Source organism: Lontra canadensis, unplaced genomic scaffold (assembly GCF_010015895.1).
Source record: "Lontra canadensis isolate GAN:19392208 unplaced genomic scaffold, GSC_riverotter_1.0 scaffold38, whole genome shotgun sequence".
In the NCBI taxonomy this organism is placed as follows: Eukaryota; Metazoa; Chordata; class Mammalia; order Carnivora; family Mustelidae; genus Lontra; species Lontra canadensis.
The window spans coordinates 16,911,272-16,930,904 of NW_022631032.1; the positions used below are offsets into that span (position 1 = coordinate 16,911,272).

At 36.5% G+C, this 19,633-nt stretch overlaps 1 protein-coding gene across 1 annotated transcript in view; it reads left to right on the top strand.

Annotated features, from left to right (window-relative positions):
- PIK3R4 (phosphoinositide-3-kinase regulatory subunit 4) overlaps positions 1-19,633 on the top strand; it is an 82,316-nt gene that overhangs the window by 52,435 nt on the left and 10,248 nt on the right. The window contains exons 11-14 of the mRNA XM_032869721.1: positions 1,539-1,726; positions 2,955-3,165; positions 5,596-5,761; positions 17,514-17,678. Of these exons, the coding sequence (XP_032725612.1) occupies positions 1,539-1,726; positions 2,955-3,165; positions 5,596-5,761; positions 17,514-17,678 (730 nt within the window). The remainder of the gene's footprint in view (positions 1-1,538; positions 1,727-2,954; positions 3,166-5,595; positions 5,762-17,513; positions 17,679-19,633) is intronic.

Consider the following 19,633-nt stretch of genomic DNA (forward strand, 5'->3'; position numbering starts at 1 on the left):
CAGATCAGGATTCAAACCAAAGCTTGACTCCAAAGCTCTGCTCTTATAATGAGATCATGTTGCCTTTATGGAGATGTATATTGACGATGAATTCCTATTTTTTAATCCTTTAAACACCAAGCCAAGGTCAATAGTCTGTGTTAAAATGAAATAGTTATCTAGTTTGTTTTAGTAGGTAATGCCCAGTGAATTGAAAAGAACAATCTTGTTATTAACAATGAAATACAAAAGAGTAGATGTGAGAGAAGACTTAATTGTTTGAAGTTTCAAGATTTAGAACTATCAGCTATTGTGACAAGAATGTTAATAGACATTGACTATATGAGGTTTTTAAGATCTTGTGTGTTCTTCCTTTAACCCTTTTTGAGATGTAGTTACTTCCAGGTATATGCCTTTAAAAATAGTATCAGATTTTAAGGACAGCTGAATTATATGTTAAATAAACCTCTAACTGCCACACTTGGGGTAAAATTATTTGGAACTTAATTACCTGTGGTTTACATTGATAATAACTAAAACACTGATACAGATTATAAGAAAAACACAAGCACCCCAAAAGAAAAATATTGAAGGATTTGATCTTAAAACTGATAGAAGAATAGAAATGCATGTTTGAAAAAATAAATAAATGCAAAACAATGAGATGCCATTTTCTGCCATGTGATCAGCAAAGACTGAATGATACCTATTGTTAGTAAGGGGATAGGGAATAGGCATTGTCATACACTGTTGATAGATTATAAATTGAACATACTCTTTTTAGAAAGCAGTGTCGTTACTCTTTGAGTCACCATTTTCAATTCTGGAAATTTCTTCCAGGAAATACCGATAAGCATGTGAAGAAATATGTATAAGAATGTTCTTAGTTTAAAAAAAAGAAATAATTGAAGTATCCATTAATAGGGGGATAGTTAAATAAACAATTAGTGTATTTAGTTAAGAGAAAAACAGGTTGTGAAACACTTTATATTTGTACTACTTAATTTTTGCAAAATGATATGGTGTATCATTAAACTATATAGTCTGTGAGGTTTACAAAGTTATTGGGGCAATTCACGTTATATTTTCGTAATGCAAGAACTTTGTGTTATTTGATGTACTTTTTGTAATTGGAGAAAGATTTTTTAAAAAGTTTCTTTTTATACTCAGGAGGTAAGTGTTTAACGATTTTTATATTTGGTTTGTTTGTATCCTAAGTAATACTAGAAATAGGTCATATTTAGCAGTGTAGTCAGTGACATTTGAAAAAGTTGCTTTTATTGTTGGTTCTTGAGATAAAGTGGTTATTTGAAATTGAGCTAGCCTTGCGAAACTAGGAAGCAATTAGGTCTAATTATTAATGCCATTGAAAGTGCATCTGTTCCATTTATCCCAGAGATAAAGTGAGAGTTAATGAGTTGATGTGTAAATATAAATAAATCAGAGATCAGAAAGAACAGATAGCATGTGAAGTCCCTCCCCACCAAAAAAATAAATAAAAGCACATATTGATTTCAGGAGTTTCCTTTAGATTGACTATTCTGAATCTGTTTTTGTAGCTAGAAAACATGTAAAACAAGACTCAAATGTAAATGAAGAATGGAAAAGCATGTTTGGGTCACTGGAACCACCAAACATCCCACAGGCTCTACCTAAAGGGACTGACCAGGAGGTGATTCAGACTGGGAAACCACCTCGTTCTGAGTCTTCTGCTGGCATTTGTGTCCCTTTGTCAACTTCTCCACAGGTACTACCAGCTAGGCAATAATCCTCCTTTTGTTTTTCAATCCCATTCTAACTGTTTTGGTTGTTTAAAGGCTGTGTACTATATTGGAAAAATCAATATGGTGAGTTGTCCTTTAGGGAGGATATGTTTCATTATTTTTTCTTCTTCAAATTTTTATTTAAATTCTCCTTAGTTAACATATAGTGTAATATTGGTTTTAGGACTAGAATTTAGTGATTGATCACTTGGATATGTAACGCCTAGTGCTCAAAACAATTATCCTTCTTAATGCCTATTACCCATTTAGCCTGTCCCCTGTCCACCTCCCTTCCAGCAACCCTCAGTTTGTTCTTTATAGTTAAGGACATGCTTCTTTCTAAAAGCAAGTTTATCTTTAATTTTATAGCCAAGGGGAAGTCTCTAATTATTGAACGTATCTAAAAAGATCTTGTGTTAGAGTACTCACCAATAAAGTGATCTAAAATCGTGGGTTGAACACATCATTATCAAATGTGATTATAATTATTAACTTGCAGTGAACCTTTTAAATCTGTTTTTATTCCTCCTCTAATATTCCTCCTCTAATATAATATACCTTTAAAATAGCAAAAATACTCCTAGAAGTCCCTAGTTTGCCATGTGTGAGAAATGTTATGATTTTATATATCTGAAATAAATTTGCTGTTTAAGGTGACTCTTCCCTAAGCCAATCATAGTTTAAATGAAAATATTAACTGAACCAACTCATTAAATTCTATTTCTTTTCACTTAAATTAATGAGGATTTTTGTTTAATGTTATTGCTGTAATGATAGGTTTTTTGGTTGTTGTTTTGTTTTTCTTAGTAATATAGAGGTTTGGAAATGTAATATTTGTAGTTAATTTTTAGTTAGATTTTCACTGAAAAAATAAGTGGATTTAAAACTTGGTACATTAGGGGCGCCTGGGTGGCTCAGTGGGTTAAGGCCCCTGCCTTCGGCTCGGGTCATGATCCCAGGGTCCTGGGATCCAGTCCCGCATCAGGCTCTCTGCTCAACAGGGAGCCTGCTTCCCCCTCTCTCTCTGCCTGCCTCTCTGCCTCCTTGTGATCTCTGTCTGTCAAATAAATAAATAAAATCCTATTTAAAAAAAAAAACTTGGTACATTAATAAGGAAAAAAGCAGATATAATGAATAGAGAGAATATTGGTACAGTTTTATCATCTAGTATACTTTGCTTATGACATAAATAGTTATAATTCTGTTTTGCAGCTTCCAGAAGTGACAAATGTCCAAAATAGAAAACCAACAATACAGGTTTTAAGTAGTACAATTTTACCATCTACCTACCAGATTCGGATCACAACTTGTAAAACGGAACTTCAGCAGCTCATCCAGCAGAAGCGGGAGCAGTGTAACGCTGAGAGGATAGCTAAGCAGATGATGGAAAATGCCGAATGGGAGAGTAAACCACCACCACCTGGTAAAAGTGCTACTGCTAGGTAGTTGTATTCTAGTGTGGGTGCCAAAGCCTACCATCTAATGCAGGTTAATTAAAGAAGTAAGAACAAAACTGTCACTTGGAAGCCCAGAGGAAGAAGCATTGAGTGAGAAATTTTAAGTCATTATTTGTGGAGTTTGGATCATCTTGGCTGTGCGGGCAACTTGCAGTGTCTTGTTTAGGCTACTTAGTGTTTCAGTCTGTCTGTGGTTCATTTTCTCCACTTACAGTGCTACGTTTTACCTGCCTGCTTATATCATGCCACTTTTTCATAAAATGTCAGTCTTCTTGGAGTAAGCTTCAGCTTTTAATTAGAAGGGTTTAACATCTATTGATTTTCTTTTAAAAAAAGGTAAAGCATTTGGTAAACAATGGGTTTTTTTTTTTTTTTTTAATTTTTTTTTTTAAGATTTTATTTATTTATTTGCCAGAGAGAGAGAGAGAGCGAGCACAGGCAGACAGAATGGCAGGCAGAGGCAGAGGGAGAAGCAGGCTCCCTGATGAGCAAGGAGCCTGATGTGGGACTGGATCCCAGGACGCTGGGATCATGACCTGAGCCGAAGGCAGCTGCTTAACCAACTGAGCCACCCAGGCGTCCCTGGGTACTTCTTAAAAAGAAAAAAATCATCATCTATAATTCCACTACTCAGTGATTAACAGCATTAACATTTTGTGGAAAGATTGCTGTATTTTGAGAAGATTTAAAAGAAACTTAGAGCTATTTCAGATGAAAATGTGGCTCAGCTATGTTAACAGACTTGCCCAGTGTAAATGTGGTGGAGTTAGTTTTTGATATTAGATATGCAGATTTTAAAAACATATTTAATGAGTTTCTGTATATAGATTGTAATAATAAAAATTTAACTTGAAAACTCTGAGAAGCAATGCATAGTGTGCTTATGTGTAGAGACTTAAAATCCCATGAATTCCTATGTGCTTCCATTGTGTGCTCCAGGGGAAAAAGCTGGTGATGGTAAATGATTTAAAGATTTAAAAAGTATTATTAAGTGGTAAGTGGCATCTCAGGTCAAATAATATCCTGGAATAGAATCTGTCTTTATAAGAAGCATTTTATATTTAAGTGGAGCTGTACTTTTTATTCAGTAATCACAAAAAAGGTATCAAATTTTGAGGTTCAAGAAATGTGCAATGACTGTTGAACATTTGATTTTTTTTTCTTTCCACACTTGAATGATTGTGTGAAATTGATTTTCTCTAGAGGGAAATGTTCAATCTAGCCTGATGGATTATCTAGACTTCACGGCAAAGTGTTTTTGATCACCTTCAAATCTTAGCACATCCTCCTTTAAAATCACATTCAGCTTTTCTTCCCACACATGTGAACTAGAGATCCAAGGGGAAACATTTTTTTATTTTAGAGTTTACCAGGTTTGGCAATAGTCTTAGTTTCATTTTTGTTTTCTGATAAAAAATAATTTTATCCTAAAATGACATTGTTATCAATTAGACACTCTGCTGAATCCTAATATAGGACCATCTTTGGCATAGCTTTCTGTTTTATGTTAAAATTGATTTAATATTAAATATTAAATGTTTCACTTAATATAAAAGTTGACTCATCAAGGATTGAGGATAGTTATGTGCAAAGACCTGTGCTAGGTACTGTGAATGATTCAGAATGGATAAGACATGGTCCCTGGCTTTAGCAAATCTATAATTTATTAAAGGAAATTAATCATACACAAAACAATATGCATAATAAGACAAGTGTATAGATGTCATAAAGATAGTACTAGAAAATCCATGGGCACTCTGAGCCTATAATTCATAATACTATTTAATTAAAATGTTGATGCCATACAATACATGATTGCAGGTAGAGAGGAAATCAACATTTGGTTGTTTACTATGGACCTCAGATGATGTTAGACACTTTATATATCTTGCTTATCCATATCCACCCTTTGGGCTAAGTAATATTTCCCTCATTTTACATTTGAGGAAATTGAAGCTCAGTTTAAATAAGTGCCCTAAGGTCATACATTGTATTATGGTGGATCTGGGTCTTTGAGACTTTGAGAACAAGCTTGCCTCCCTAGCACCCAGTGTCTCTAGGTATAGGATAGCCATTATCTCTGGCTGTTGGACAAGAAGTCAAGGTTTTTCCAGGTTGTAAGTGACTATTGTGCACTAGACCCTAGAGGAGGGCCCCCCCAAGTGCAGTCTTTCTAAAGGCTCCTTGGTCAGCACTTAATTGCTGTCTCGGATGTCTTACTAAATAACAGTAACTGTCACGGTCTAATAGACCACTCTGTATTGTTTAGCTAGTGGTACCCTTTGTTTAGTTCTTATGATTGTTCTCATGCTGGTCATTGTGACTGTAGCTGGAGGTGAGAGGAATATTTTATTTGTAAACTGTAGTTTAAGACCGACTCCTTTGCTTTTCCTTAGGGTGGCGTCCTAAAGGGCTACTAGTTGCACATCTTCATGAACACAAATCTGCTGTGAATCGAATTAGAGTCTCTGATGAGCATTCACTTTTTGCAACATGTTCAAATGATGGCACAGTGAAAATCTGGAACAGTCAAAAGATGGAAGGGAAGACCACCACTACCAGGTAATAATGCTTGGGAGAAGAATCCATTCAGTCAACAAATGTTTATTGAGTGCTCACTCTGACAGGTGCTGTTTTAGGAACCAGGGATATAGCAGTAATACATGGACAAAAATACCTGTTCTGTGGAGCTTTCCTTCTTCTTCTTCTTTTTTTTTTTTTTTTTTAAGATTTTGTTTATTTATTTGACAGACAGAGATCACAAGTAGGCAGAGCAGCACACAGAGAGAAAGGGAGAAGCAGGCTCCATGCTGAGCAGAGAGCCCAGTGTGGGGCTTGATCCCAGGACCCTGAGATCATAACCTGAGCCGGAGGCAGAGGTTTAACCTACTGAGCCACCCAGGCGCCCCTTGGAGCTTTCCTTCTTATGAGAGGTGACAAACAATAAGCAGTATAAATAAATAAAACATATAGTATGTTAAATGGTAAAAAATTTTGGAGAAAAATAAAGCAGGAAAGAAGGATAGGGAATAGAGTGTGGGGGGAGGGGTAGGTAGAATGTTAAATGAATTGACCAGAGACTGCCTCATAGAAAAGGTATCACCTGAAACAAGTGAAGGAAAAAGTCATGTAGATATCTTGGGGAAGAGGATTCCAGGCACAGGAAAGGAGGGATATCAAAGGCTCTGAGGTAGAAAGATGTTTGGCATGTTTTGAAGAATAGCAGAAAAGTCTGTGTGGCTGGAGCAGAGTGAGCAAGAGGGAGGAATAAGAGGAACCAGATTACATAGGGCCTTGTAGGCTATTGTAAAGGACTTTGACTTTTACTCTGAGTGAGATGGGAGCCTTTGGAGGATTTCAAGCAGAGGAGACACATGATCTAAGTTAAATTTTAGTAGAATTACTGTGGCTCTTGTATTGAGGATACTGAGCAGTTAGAGGCTATTGCAGTAATTCAAGCAGAGGTGGAGGTAGTGGGAAATGATCAGATTCTGGATATATTTTGATGGTAGAACCAGTAAGACTTACTAAATGGGTTAATGGAGCCTGAGCAATAGAAAAGTAATGATGGAATAGCTAGCTGTATAAGGAAAGCACTTACTATGCCATTGCCCCAGTGTTATGGTCAAGATGGAGGCTAGTTATGACTTGAAATCTCTAAGACTCTTTACGCATGATGTGATTTTGGTTAAGTGTGATTTAGATTTGTATGTTTATAGTTATGTCCCTTCTTGATATGTGGTCTCTTTGTCTGCCAGTTCCCCATTTCCTCATTCCCATCAGTCCTACCATATTAATATTTGTTCTGTGCTTAAATTTGGTCTGGATCTGAAAAGCTACTAGAAATCAAAATTGAATTTCATGTGTAAAAAAAATGTGGATAATCTCTGGTGCTTTTCTCATTATCAGTTCAGTAACTACAGTTAATCACAAAATCATCAAACAAAATATCTTTGATAAATAAGAAGTGTACTCTTAACAGTGTAATGCAGTTTTGTGCTGTTTATTTTTTAAAAGAGCTCTATGTTTTTGCTTGATTATTTTCATGTTCATTCCTTTTTGGTGCATTACATTGGTCAGAACATAAATCAAAACCAGTAACAGAATCCTGGCTCCATTTAGCAATTTTTTGTCAACACTTTATTATGAAATTTCAAACATGTAAGTAAAGTTGAAAGAGTTTCACAGCGAACATTCATATACTTGCCACATGGATTCTATAATTTTACTCTATTTGCCATGTCATGATATTATCCATCCTCCTATCAGTTCATCTTTTTAAAATGTATTTCAAAATAAGTTGCAGACATTAGTACATGTCCCCTAAACACTTCATCTTATCATTAGCTAGAGATCAGTATGTGTTCATAAGTTTTTTTTGTTTGACATGAAATTCATATTCTATGAAATGCACAGATCTTAAGTGAACCATTCTGTGAGTCCCAATAAATAACATACACTTGGCAACTTACACCACTCTCAAGATAGCCATCACACCAGAAGAATGTCCCCTAGTGTCCCTTCACAGAAAACTCCTGCCTTCTCCCTGCCTACAACCATTCTTTTGATTTTTTTCCCCACCATCGTTAGCATTTTCATTAGTATTTTGTCTAAAATACTAATACTCTTTGCTTAAAAGAGTATTTTCTTTATTTTATTTACTTTTTACTATTTTGTACTTTGTTTAAAATACTAATACTCTTCTGATAATTTTTTTTCAAATGGCTCTTTGTTACTATCATTATCAGTTGAATTCATTGTCCCTTTATTAGGAGGGGAAGTTCAGTTGACATGTGTAAACCTCTTAAGAAACAACTTGGGGGTACCTGGGTGGCTCAGTGGGTTAAGCCTCTGCCTTTGGCTCAGGTTATGATCTCAGGGTCCTGGGATCGAGCCCCGTATTGGGATCTCTGCTCAGCGGGGAGCCTGCTTCCCCCTCTCTCTCTGCCTATCTCTCTGCTTGCTTGTGATCTCTCTCTCTGTCAAATAAATAAATAAAATCTTTAAAAAAAACAAACAAACTTGGAATCATTGTTTAACTTTACAAAAGCCTCATTTGTTAATTCCCAAATGATTTTTATTACTGAGCCATGCCGTCTGTATTCCAGTGTCATATTTTAGGGAGTGGTATCCCAGGGTCACATTTCAGACAGTGGTATCCCAGAAAATGTGGCAATTCACCTGACTGTATAGTCTTTGGGAAGTTTGTTTGATAATTAGGAGATTGGATTTCTCCTGGATGCAGCTGCTCTCTTGCTTTTCTGTAACACCTGCTGTCTTGTTTGTGGAGTGCAGTAGGCCTTGGCTCAGAGGTGCTTCATTCCACAGTGGGGAAGAGAGGAAGGGGACAGAATGTGTTTCCTTTATCGGCCTTCATGAACTGGATTAGGGGAGAAGCACGCCATTATTATTGCCAGATCCAAGTGGGGAACAGCTGGTGGTTGGGAAAGAACAACAAAACTCCTTTTTCTTAGGAAAAAGTATTTTCTTAGGAAATATTGCTAGTACATTCTGACTATTGAGGTTTTTCCCCTATGTGTTATGCTGGCTGGCCACCCAGTTCCCGGTCTTGTCTTTTTCATGGAGTATGATTGTGATTTAGGCCACCCAGCTCTTGGCCCTACCAGTTACTTCTTTCTTGAGTTAAACTGTTGATTTGTCCCTTGGGGACTAGTTTGTGAAAAATTGCTATTTTTCTAATCTCTTACATAAATTTTTTAAAAACTTAATTCTTTATAGTATTCTAAATCATATTTTCTTTATGTGTTTCTTGTGTTACCCTATTTTTGGCTCATTTAGCTTCTCAATTTCAGGAGAGGTTGATGAATTTGGTACTTTTATGTGATAGAACATCTCAGTAGAGTTTTATCTCAATGAAGATTTGACACACTAGGAGAGGTGTGCAAGAAAGTTACAGTATTACATATTTTAGAATTGCTGGTGGTGTTGGAGGTTGAAGCTTTTGAGTGGAGTGGCTACTCTGAAGAAAAGGGAGCGTAAGGGCCTGTAAAAGTCCTGAGGATGCCTGAGGACTTGATCTTTGCCAGTTGAATTTTGGGGATAGGAAGAGTGGTGGTCAGGAAAGGAGAAAGAAGAAGCAATTTAAGTTACATCTGCAATGGAAGAAAGAGTTTTAAGAAAGGAATTTAGAGGCAGCTCTCAAATGCAATGAAAAAGCCAACTAGCATGAAAACCTAATAAGGTCATTGGGCATTCTGATACAGTGTCCTTTGGTGGAATACAATCGATACAGCCATCATCCTTGGAAGGCTTTTTGATAATATATATTACAAGCACTTATGATGTCCATATCCTAAGGAAATGACTATGAATGAACTCAGAGATTTAGTTTTAAGGGCTGTTCAGATTGGCTTCCTTTATAATAGTAAAAAAATTAGACTAGAGGTTCAGCAGTAGAGGTAAAATTGGATAAGTAAGTGCTGGTGCAAATATAAAACTGATGTTGTGGGAATACGTTTTTTTTGATATAAAATATATTGATACATTGTGTGAGAAAGTAGGTTTGAGAAGTAGGTTTAAGAACTCACATAGGGTTTCTATTTTTGGAATGACAAAGTAAGGATAGAACACTAGTAGATACTGTCAAAGTCAACTTTTTCAGAACTCTAGAAATTAAGTCCTGCATTAGTCTGAATAGTGTTATTCAAGAAAATCAGCTGACTTAGAACAGTGCGCCATGTGTTCTCTAATTTTATCCCCTTTTAGCTAACAGTGTGGTAGCTTTGAAAACTAATAGTCCCCCAACCTTTTATCATGCTGTGCAGTAACTTTGAAACTCACAGCCCCACAACTGTGGTAGCCCTGAAAACCAGCAGCTTAGTAGTGACTAGAGGGGTCATACATGCTAAAAAGCCCCATTTCTAGAAAATTGTCACTATTTGACCTTTTTGCCAGATTGCTGAAAGCTCCGTTCTCAGTGTCTATCTTTATTTGATCTGACTCAACCTATTCTTTGAGAAAAAACTGCCCACAGGGCATTTGTTGAAATTATTAATGCCGTTTGTTTAACATTGCAGCAGCTTGTTTGCTCTTTATTTAACAAAGTAGCAGCATTACTGGTTGTAGCTAACAAGAGGCTAACAAAAAAACTTAGGAGGAAGAACTAGGGAATGATATGTCTTTAGGGGCCTTTGAAAAGTTCAGACATATTCATGGGTATCTTTAAGGCCACATGCATGTATAGGGTTATGTGCATGCTCAAGAAAGAACTGAGAAGACCCCGAGTTTTTGCCTCTGGCTGACCTTGAGACTGTGCAAAGAGGAAATGAAGGATAAGGCAGAGTTGTAAACTGTTTTGTTGAAGGTGTGCCACAAACACAGTGAACCTCAACAAAGGCTAGAACACTTACCATTTCAAGGCAGGTAAGGAAAGGAAATGTCTGTCTAGTCATTAGCCAACTGAACAAAGACTTTAATGGCTATGCATGAGAAAGATTATGGACTTTAGATAATTAATCCTGCAAGAGTCACTAAATAAACAGCAAAAACCTTGGGATATTATTTCTAAAATTGACATATGAATTAGAATATCTAGTTTTGAACAAAAAATTGCAGGTCAGGAAAAGAAACAGGAAACTATGGTCTATACACAGGAAAAAAAACAGTCAGTGGAAACTATTCCTCAGTAATCTCAGTTATTAGACTTACTAGACAAAGACTTTAAGTTAGGTATTAAAAATATTATCAAAGAATTAAACCAGGTCTAAAGAATTAAAAGTGAGTGAAGAAAATGTCTCACCAAATATACATATCAATAAGGTTATAGAAATGATTAATAGAGATTCTGGAGTTGAAAATGAAATAACTGAAAAAATGAAATAAGTGTACTAAATGAAAAATTCACAAGAGAGGCCGTACAGATTTCATCTGGCAAGAGACAAAATCAGCTGAGGGTAGATCAGTTGACATTATCCAAGCAAAGGTGCAAAAACTAAAAAAGAATAAAGAAAAATGAACAGAGCTTCATAGACATGCAGAACACTATCACAACATACACGTAGTAGAAGTCCCAGAAGGCAAGAAAGAGAAAAAGGAGGAGAAAGAATATTTGAAGAAACAGTGGCTAAGAACTCCCCAGATTTGGAAAACCTTAATCTGCACATTTAAGCAGCTCAGTGCACTCCAAGTAGGCGTGGCCATACTAGACACAAGATAAGCAAACCTTTGAAAGAATATTGAAAGCAGTGAGAGAAAAGGGACTTACTGCATGCAAGGGATCCTCAGTAAGATTAACGGCTGGCCTTTCATCGGAAATGGTGTAGACTGGAAGTCAGTGGGATGACATATTCAAAGTGTTGAAAGAAAAAGACTGTCAACTGATAATGCTATATCCAGAATGTCCTTCAAAAACAAAGAAGAAATTAAGACATTCCAAAGTCATTAAAAACAGAGAATTTGGTGCCTGGGTGGTTCAGTGGGTTAAGCCTCTGCCTTTGGCTCAGGTCATGATCTCAGGGTCCTGGGATTGAGTCCCGCGTTGGGCTCTCTGCTCAGCAGGGAGCCTGCTTCCTCCTCTCTCTCTCTGCCTGCCTCTCTGCCTACTTGTGATCTCTCTCTGTCAAATAAATAAATAAAATCTTAAAAAAAAAAAAAACAGTACTTATTGCTAGGAGATTTTCCCTAAATGAAATACTTAAAGGTATCTTTTGTGTTGAAAGAAAAGGACACAAGACAGTAACTTGAATTCACATGAAGAAATAAAAAAACATTGATAAAGGTAAATATATAAGTAAATATAAAAGTATAAATCATTTTTAGAACTCTTTACTTATTGTCTTATTTAAAAGATAACCACATAAATAATTATAAAACCGTGTTTATGGGCTCATAGTATATAAATCTAGAATTTGTGTGACAATAATAGTACAGAAAAAGGAGGAAGGAACAGAGAATTTGGAGCAAAGTTTTTGTGTATTAATGAAATTGGTATTAATCTGATCATCTTTAGATATCAAATGTATTTCCCAGGGAAACCACTGGAATAAACCTTTCAAAAACATGAAGTATAAGAAACAACAAAGGAATTAAAATGGTATACTAAAAAATACATTTTAACATAAAAGAAGGCAGTAATGGAGGAATACAACAACAATAACAACAAAACCTGTGTAAGACAGAGAAAACAAATAGCAAAATGTCAAACATAAATCCTACCTTTTTGATAATCATATAAATGTAATCAAAAGACAGAGTTGGCAGAAAGTATGAAGAAAACATATGACTATGTGCTGTCTACAAGAGACACTTTATTCAGTTTTAAAAATTTTAATTGCAGTATGGTTAATATACAGTATTATCTCAGTTTCAGGTGTACAATACAGTGATTCAATAATTCTGTACATTACTCAGTGCTCACCATGATAAGTGTACTTTTAATCCCCTTCATCTATTTAACCCATCCCTCCAACCCACCTCCCTCTGGTAATCATCAGTTCTCTATAGTTAAGAGTCTGTTTTTTGGTTTGTCCCCTTTTTTTCTTTGGAAACAAACTGTACATATGAACGATATCATAAGGTATTTATCTTTCTTTGAGTGGTTTTTTTTTTCACTTAGCGTTGTACTCTTTAGATCCATCTATATTGTTGCAAATGGCAAGATTTCATTCTTTGAAATGAGTAGTATTCCATTGTGTATATATACCACATCTTTTATCCATTCATTGATCAGTGGACCTTGGGCTACTTCTACATTTTGGCTGTTGTAAATAATGCTGCAATAAACATAGGGGTGTATATATCTTTTTGAATTAGTGTTTTCATATTCTTTGGGTAAATGCCCGGTAGTGCAATTCTGAATCATAGGGTACAGTAATCCAATTTTTATTTTTTGAGGACCCTCCATACTGTTTTTCACAGTGGCTATACTAGTTGGTATTCCCACTGATAGTGTATGAGGGTTTCTTTTTCTCCACATCTTCACCAACACTTGTTTCTTGTGTTTTTAATTTTAGGCATTCTGACAGGTTTGAGGAGATATCTCATAGTGGTTTTGATTTGCATTTCCCTGATAATGAGTTATGTTGATCTTTTTTTTTTTTTTTTTAAAGATTTTATTTATTTATTTGACAGACAGAGATCACAAGCAGGCAGAGAGGCAGGCAGAGAGAGCGAGGGATGCAGGTTCCCCGCTGAGCAGAGAGCCTAATGCGGGGCTCGATCCCAGGACCCTGGGCTCATGACCTGAGCCGAAGGCAGAGATTTTAACCCACTGAGCCACCCAGGCGCCCCTTATGTTGATCTTTTCATGTGTCTATTGGCCATCTGTATTTCTTCTTTGGTAAAATGTTTATTCATGTCTTCTACCCATTTTTTCATTGGATAATTTTTGTTTTTGGTGTTGAGTTGTATAAGTATATGTTTTGGATACTAACCCTTTATCAGATATGTCCTTTGCAAATATCTTCTCCCATTCAGTAGATTGTCTTTTAGTTTTGTTGATTGTTTCCTTTGCTTTGCAGATGATTTTATTTTGATGTAATCCCTCCCCACAGTTTATTTTTGCTGTTGTTTCCCTTGCCTCAGGAGACATAGCTTAGAAAAATATTGCTATGGCCCATGTACAAGGGATACACTTTAGATTCAAAGACATAAGTTGGTTAAAAGTAAAAGGATACACTATGTAAACAGTACCTAGAAGAGAACTGGAGCAGCTATATTAATATTGGACAACATTAACTTTAAGACAAAAGTTGCTATTATAGATAAATAAGGACGTTTTATAATGATAGAAGAGTCAGTGTATCAGGAAAACATAACAGTTGCAAACACATGCACCAGATAACACATCCCCCAAATGAAGCAAAAACTAACAAAATTGGATAGTTCAAGTAGGCATAAGATCAACAAAGAAAATAGATTTGACCAACACTACAGACTAACCAGATCTAGAGATTTTAATAGAACACTCCACCCAACGGTAGCAGAATATAAATTCTTTTCAAGTGCACATGGAACACTTTCCAGATTAAACCATATATGAGGCCATAAAACAAGCCTCAGGAAATTCAAAAGCATTGAAACATATTAGCCTATATGTTCTCTAACCACAGTAGAATGAAACTAGATATCAATAACAGAAAGGTCTGAGAAATTGACAAATATATGGACATGAAACAGCACATGGCTAAATAACCAATGGTTCAAAGGCAAGTTAGAAAATACTTTGAGATGAATGAAAATGAAAACACAACATGCCAAAACTTACGGACTGTAGCTTAAAGGAGTGTTTAGAGACAAGTGAGATTTCACCAAAGTTACAAACATTTGTGCTTCAGAGGACACTGTCGAGAAAGTGCAAGGACAACCCCCAGAAAGAGAGAAATACTTGTAAATATAAATATACACCATATATATATATACACTTTATCAACTCAACAATAAAAGTACGACTAAAATATGGATGATGGATTCAAATAGATGTTTCTCCAAATAGGACCAATAAATATACAGAAAGCTGTTCCACATGATTAGTCACTAGGGAAATGCAAATCAAAACCATAGTGAGATACCACTTCACACCCGCTAGAATGGCTGTAGTTAAAAAGACAGTAACAAGTGCTGGAAAGGATGTGGAGAAACTGGTGCCTTTATATGTTGCTGGTAGGAATGTAAAATGGTGCAGTAATGATGGAAAATAGTTGGCTGTTTCTCAAATGCTAAATACAGAGTTACCTAATAATGACCACTCAATTCTATTTGTAGGTATAAACCCAAGACAGTTGAAAACAATTGTTCACATGGAAAGCTATACACACGTGTTCATAGCAGCAGCATTCATAATAGCCCAAAAGTGGAAACCACAATGTCTGTAAGCTATGAATGGACAAACAAAATGTGGTGTATCCTCTATAGAGTGGAGTATTAAGCCACAAAAAAGATTGAAATACACATGCTACAGCATGGATAAACCTTGAAAACATGCTATGTGAAAGAAACCCGATTCAAAGGTTAGCTAGCATATTGTATGATTCCATTTATATGAAATGTCTGGAATAGGCAGCTCCACAGAGAGAAAGTAGATTAGTACAGATCTTCTTGATTTATGATAGGGTTATATATCATGATAAAACCATCATAAGTTAAAAATACTGTTAATTCAGGAGCACCTGGGTGGCTCAGTGGGTTGAGGCCTCTGCCTACGTCTCGGGTTGTGGTCCCGGGGTCCTGGGATTGAGCCCTGCATTGGGCTCTCTGCTCAAGAGGGAGCCTGCTTCCCCCTCTCTCTCTCTGCCTGCCTCTCTGCTTACTTGTGATCTCTCCCTCTGTCAAATAGATAAAAATCTTTAAAAAAAAAAATACTGTTAAGTCAAAAATGCATTCAATTTACCTAACCTAACATCATAGCTTAGCTTAGCATATCTTCAAATGCTTAGCCTACATTAGCCTATAGTTGGGTAGAATCATTTAACACAAAGCCTATTTTAGGGGTGCCTGGGTGGCTCAGTTGTTAAGCATCTGCCTTTGGCTTGGGTCATGGGACCGAGCCGCGCATTGGGCTCCCTGCTCAGCAGGAAGGCTGCTTCTCCCTCTCCCACTCCCGTGCTTGTATTCCCTCTCTTGCTCTCTCTCTCTCTCTCTCTCTCTCTCTCTGTCAAATAAATAAGATTAAAAAAAAAAGCCTATTTTATAATAAAGCATTGAATAGCTCATGTAATTTGTTGACTACCAAAAGAAAAACTGAATCATTGTAGATTATCATAATGGTTTTAAGTGTGTTAGTTTTTTACTCTTGTGATCACGTGGCTGCCTGTGAGTTGTGGCTTACTGCCACTGGTCAGCATTGTGAGTAGATCGTATGGCATGTCATTAGCAAGGAAAAGATCAAATTTAAAGTTTGAAGTATGGTTTCAACTGAATGCCTGTTGCTTTCATACCATTATAAAGTTGAAAAGTTGTAAGTCAAGGACTATCTGTAGTTGCCAGGAGCTGGGGGAATGGAGGATTGGGGAATGACTGCAGTTGGGTACAGGGTTTCTATTCAGGGTGATGTAAAGGTTCTCGAATTACATAATGGTAATGGTTATAAAACTTAGTGACTGTACTATCAATCTCTTTAAGAGAGTGAATTTCATGATAGGTAAATTATACCTCAATATTAAAAGAGAGGGAGAGAGAGCAAACAAATGCAAGAGACTGAACAATAATGGCACTCCTGTGTCTCCCAGTGCCTTGTCCCTGGATCTCTATACTCATCTACCATACTGGTCCCTTATTGGTATTGTGTTCCAACAAAGCTGTGATTAAGAAAAAGTGAACTAGAGAGTAAAGATTGATAAAAATTACAACATATCATTCCATATTTATTTAAGAAGCAGATATGAATATAATATGCATAGAAAACCCTTTGGAAGGTTATATAACAAAATGTTAATGGTGTTTCTGGGGATAGAATTATAAATGTTTTTACTTTTCCATATTCTTTTCTATAGTTTTAATAATTCTTTGTAGTATGTATTAGCTTGCATAATAAAATGAAAAAAGTAGAAAAGATGGAGATGAATAAATTTGGTGATTAGGGACTTGTGATCTTTTAAGTATGGCCCCAGAGAAGGATGAGTATGCACCTTATGAAGGAGGTACTGAAGGTACTGAAAGAGGGAATTGGTAATCATGGGAGGCACCCTGTGTAGTTCATATATTCAAGCCGTTTGGCATTGAATTTGAGAAAGGGCAGTAGATAACTGAAGAGGTCAGCATGTGAGTGGGAGAGACTGAATATTATAGTAAATATTGTGCATTTATGAGTGTTTTATTATTTACATATTATTTGAGCTTCACTTTGTTCCAAGTAGAGAAGTTAGAGCAGCCCTGTTTTGCAGATGAGTAAACTGATACATAGCAAGGTAAGTGGCTTGACCAAGGTCATATGAGTGGTCAGTACTGGAACTCAGGTCTTTCATTCCAAAGGCAGTGTTTTTCCTGCTGTGTCAGGCTGCATCTTAGGAATTACAGAATTACTGAATGCTGCAAGAATAGGGCTTATGGTATTGTAAGAGTGGAAGGAGAGCTGGATGAGGGCAACATGAATGGGAGCTTCAGTTGGAAAGGAGGATGACAGCTTTTCTGTGATAGGAGAGTAGTGTATGGGGATGGCCATTTGAAAATAGGAGAAGAAAAGTTGATTTTGTGCCAGCGCTTTTGGTCAGGATTCTAAGCTTTGTTAGGAGAGCAAGGAGGTGAAACAGACCTCAAAGCACTAATTTTGTTGGTTAACAAACATGTGGATATTTACTTAGTAATAGCAATAATAATGCTCTGTGGCCTTTGCAGAAATGCATTGTTTTCTTTTGTACAGATCTACTCTTACATACAGCCGAATTGGAGGACGTGTCAAGACGCTTACATTCTGTCAGGGCTCCCACTACTTAGCCATTGCATCTGACAACGGCGCCGTCCAGCTTCTTGCGATTGAAGCGTCTAAGCTGCCCAAGTCTCCTAAGATTCAGCCTCTGCAAAGCAGGTATCTTCTATCTTTTGTGTTTTTAAAACAGCATTTAGTGCACTAGGATAATTTAATCCTATCTTGCCAGTGTAGTTTGGATCCACTAAAGGCCTATTAGATTGTATTCTTTTTTTAGCACATGGAATAAATAAAACTGTGTTTTCAGCTGAAATCTGTCACATGCAGTTAGTTTCAGAAAGCTCTGTATATCTTCTTTCTGCTGTAAGGTCAGAAGGGCCGCTTTGAACTTGCGGCTCATCCCAGTCTGGAATCTGTTTGAATAACCTAGTTATCAGATGCATCTTTTGTCTCAACTACGAAAAGCACAACTCTGGCTGGCTGATTTTTAGAATATGAATGTTCATTAAAAAAAAAAACAAACAAAAAAAAAACTCAAAACGTCAGCATTTTGTCACTTGGCATTAAAATATCTGAAGTTGATGGGAACATGGAGTGCTGCTTTTAGTCAAATGATTTGCTTATCATTGTAAAACAAAATACTGGCTGGTTTTATATAAGAATTTCCTTCACTTCTTACAAATTGTGGTTGCCTCCGGATTAACGCAGGGTAAGACATTTAAAGATAAAGCAGAACAAGTTTTCAACTGACCAGTATGTGCTACACACCTAGGATTCCAAATACAAAGATATGTTATCCAAATTCCAAGATATGTTAGGCTCTCTAAGACACTATAGTCTAGTGGAAGAAGCAGACCAGTTAACAGATGATTTCAGGTGCAATGTGATAATGTTCCCATGCTACAGGGACGGGGAGCCAGCTTGCAGGGCATAGGGAAGAAGGCCTGGAGGAGGGGAGACCAGATGTAGGTTAGCCAAAGCAGGGTGGTCGAGAAGAGCATGCAGGCAGAGGGGGAGATCCCATAGAAATAAAACAGAATGAGCAAATTTTTATAGTTAAGTGGGTTCTAAGACATGGTGGTTGGGGTAGCTAAGGAAGGAAAGGATGTATGTTGGATCATCTAGGGTTTTATTGTTTATATTATTTTATTTGTTTATAACTTTGTTTTGCCTTTACAATTAAAAATATGCATTATGTTTAAGACATTCACTGAACAGATTTGGGTAAAGCTTTTGTCTAGGACATATTATATATTGTTTTTAACTAAAAAATACCTGCCTTTTTTTTTTTTTTAATTGTTTCAGCAGAGGAGGACTGTATCATAGTATAACTATTGAGTTCCATGGAACTTAACCAACAGCTGATGGCAGATTGTGTTGTGTGACGGCTGTGCTGGCCAGACACACAAACAGACATGCTCATTCCTCCCATAGGTACCTTGCAGCTGATGGCACTTTCCATTATGAATGTTACTGTCTTCACCCTAAGCAAACATTGACTACACAGATGGGGAGATTGTACCAGAATGTTTAGTAGATTTCACTCTACCTGTTAGTGGTTGCTCCAAATAAACCTTGCCATGAGTCTTTTTTTTTTTTTTTTTTAAGTTTGCTTCATTCAGTCATATCAGCGGTTGTCATGCCTCTTAGTTATTAGAATTTTTGGCATTTGGACTTTTCATCATCCGTCTGGGGGAAATACAGCCAGTATTAGGATGTTTCTAAATATAGTTGCTTATATTTATAAGCCACCTGGGTGGCTTAGTCAGTTAAGTGACTGCCTTCAGCTCAAGTCATGATCCCAGGTCAGGGTCCTGGGATTGAGCCCCACATCAGGCTCCCTGCTCATCGAAGGGCCTGCTTCAGCCTCTTCCTCTGCTGCTCCCCCTGCCTATGCTGTCCTGCTCTCTCTCTGTCAAATATATAAATAAAATCTTTTTTTTTTTTTAAATATAGTTGTTTATCTAAGATGTAGAGGTCAGCAAACTATAGCCTACAGTATGACCCATAAGCTAAGAATGATTTTTGGATTTTTAAAAGATTGTAAAAAAATGAATATGCAATAGAGATAAATGACTTGCAAAGCCTAAAATATTTATTGCCTGGCTGTTATT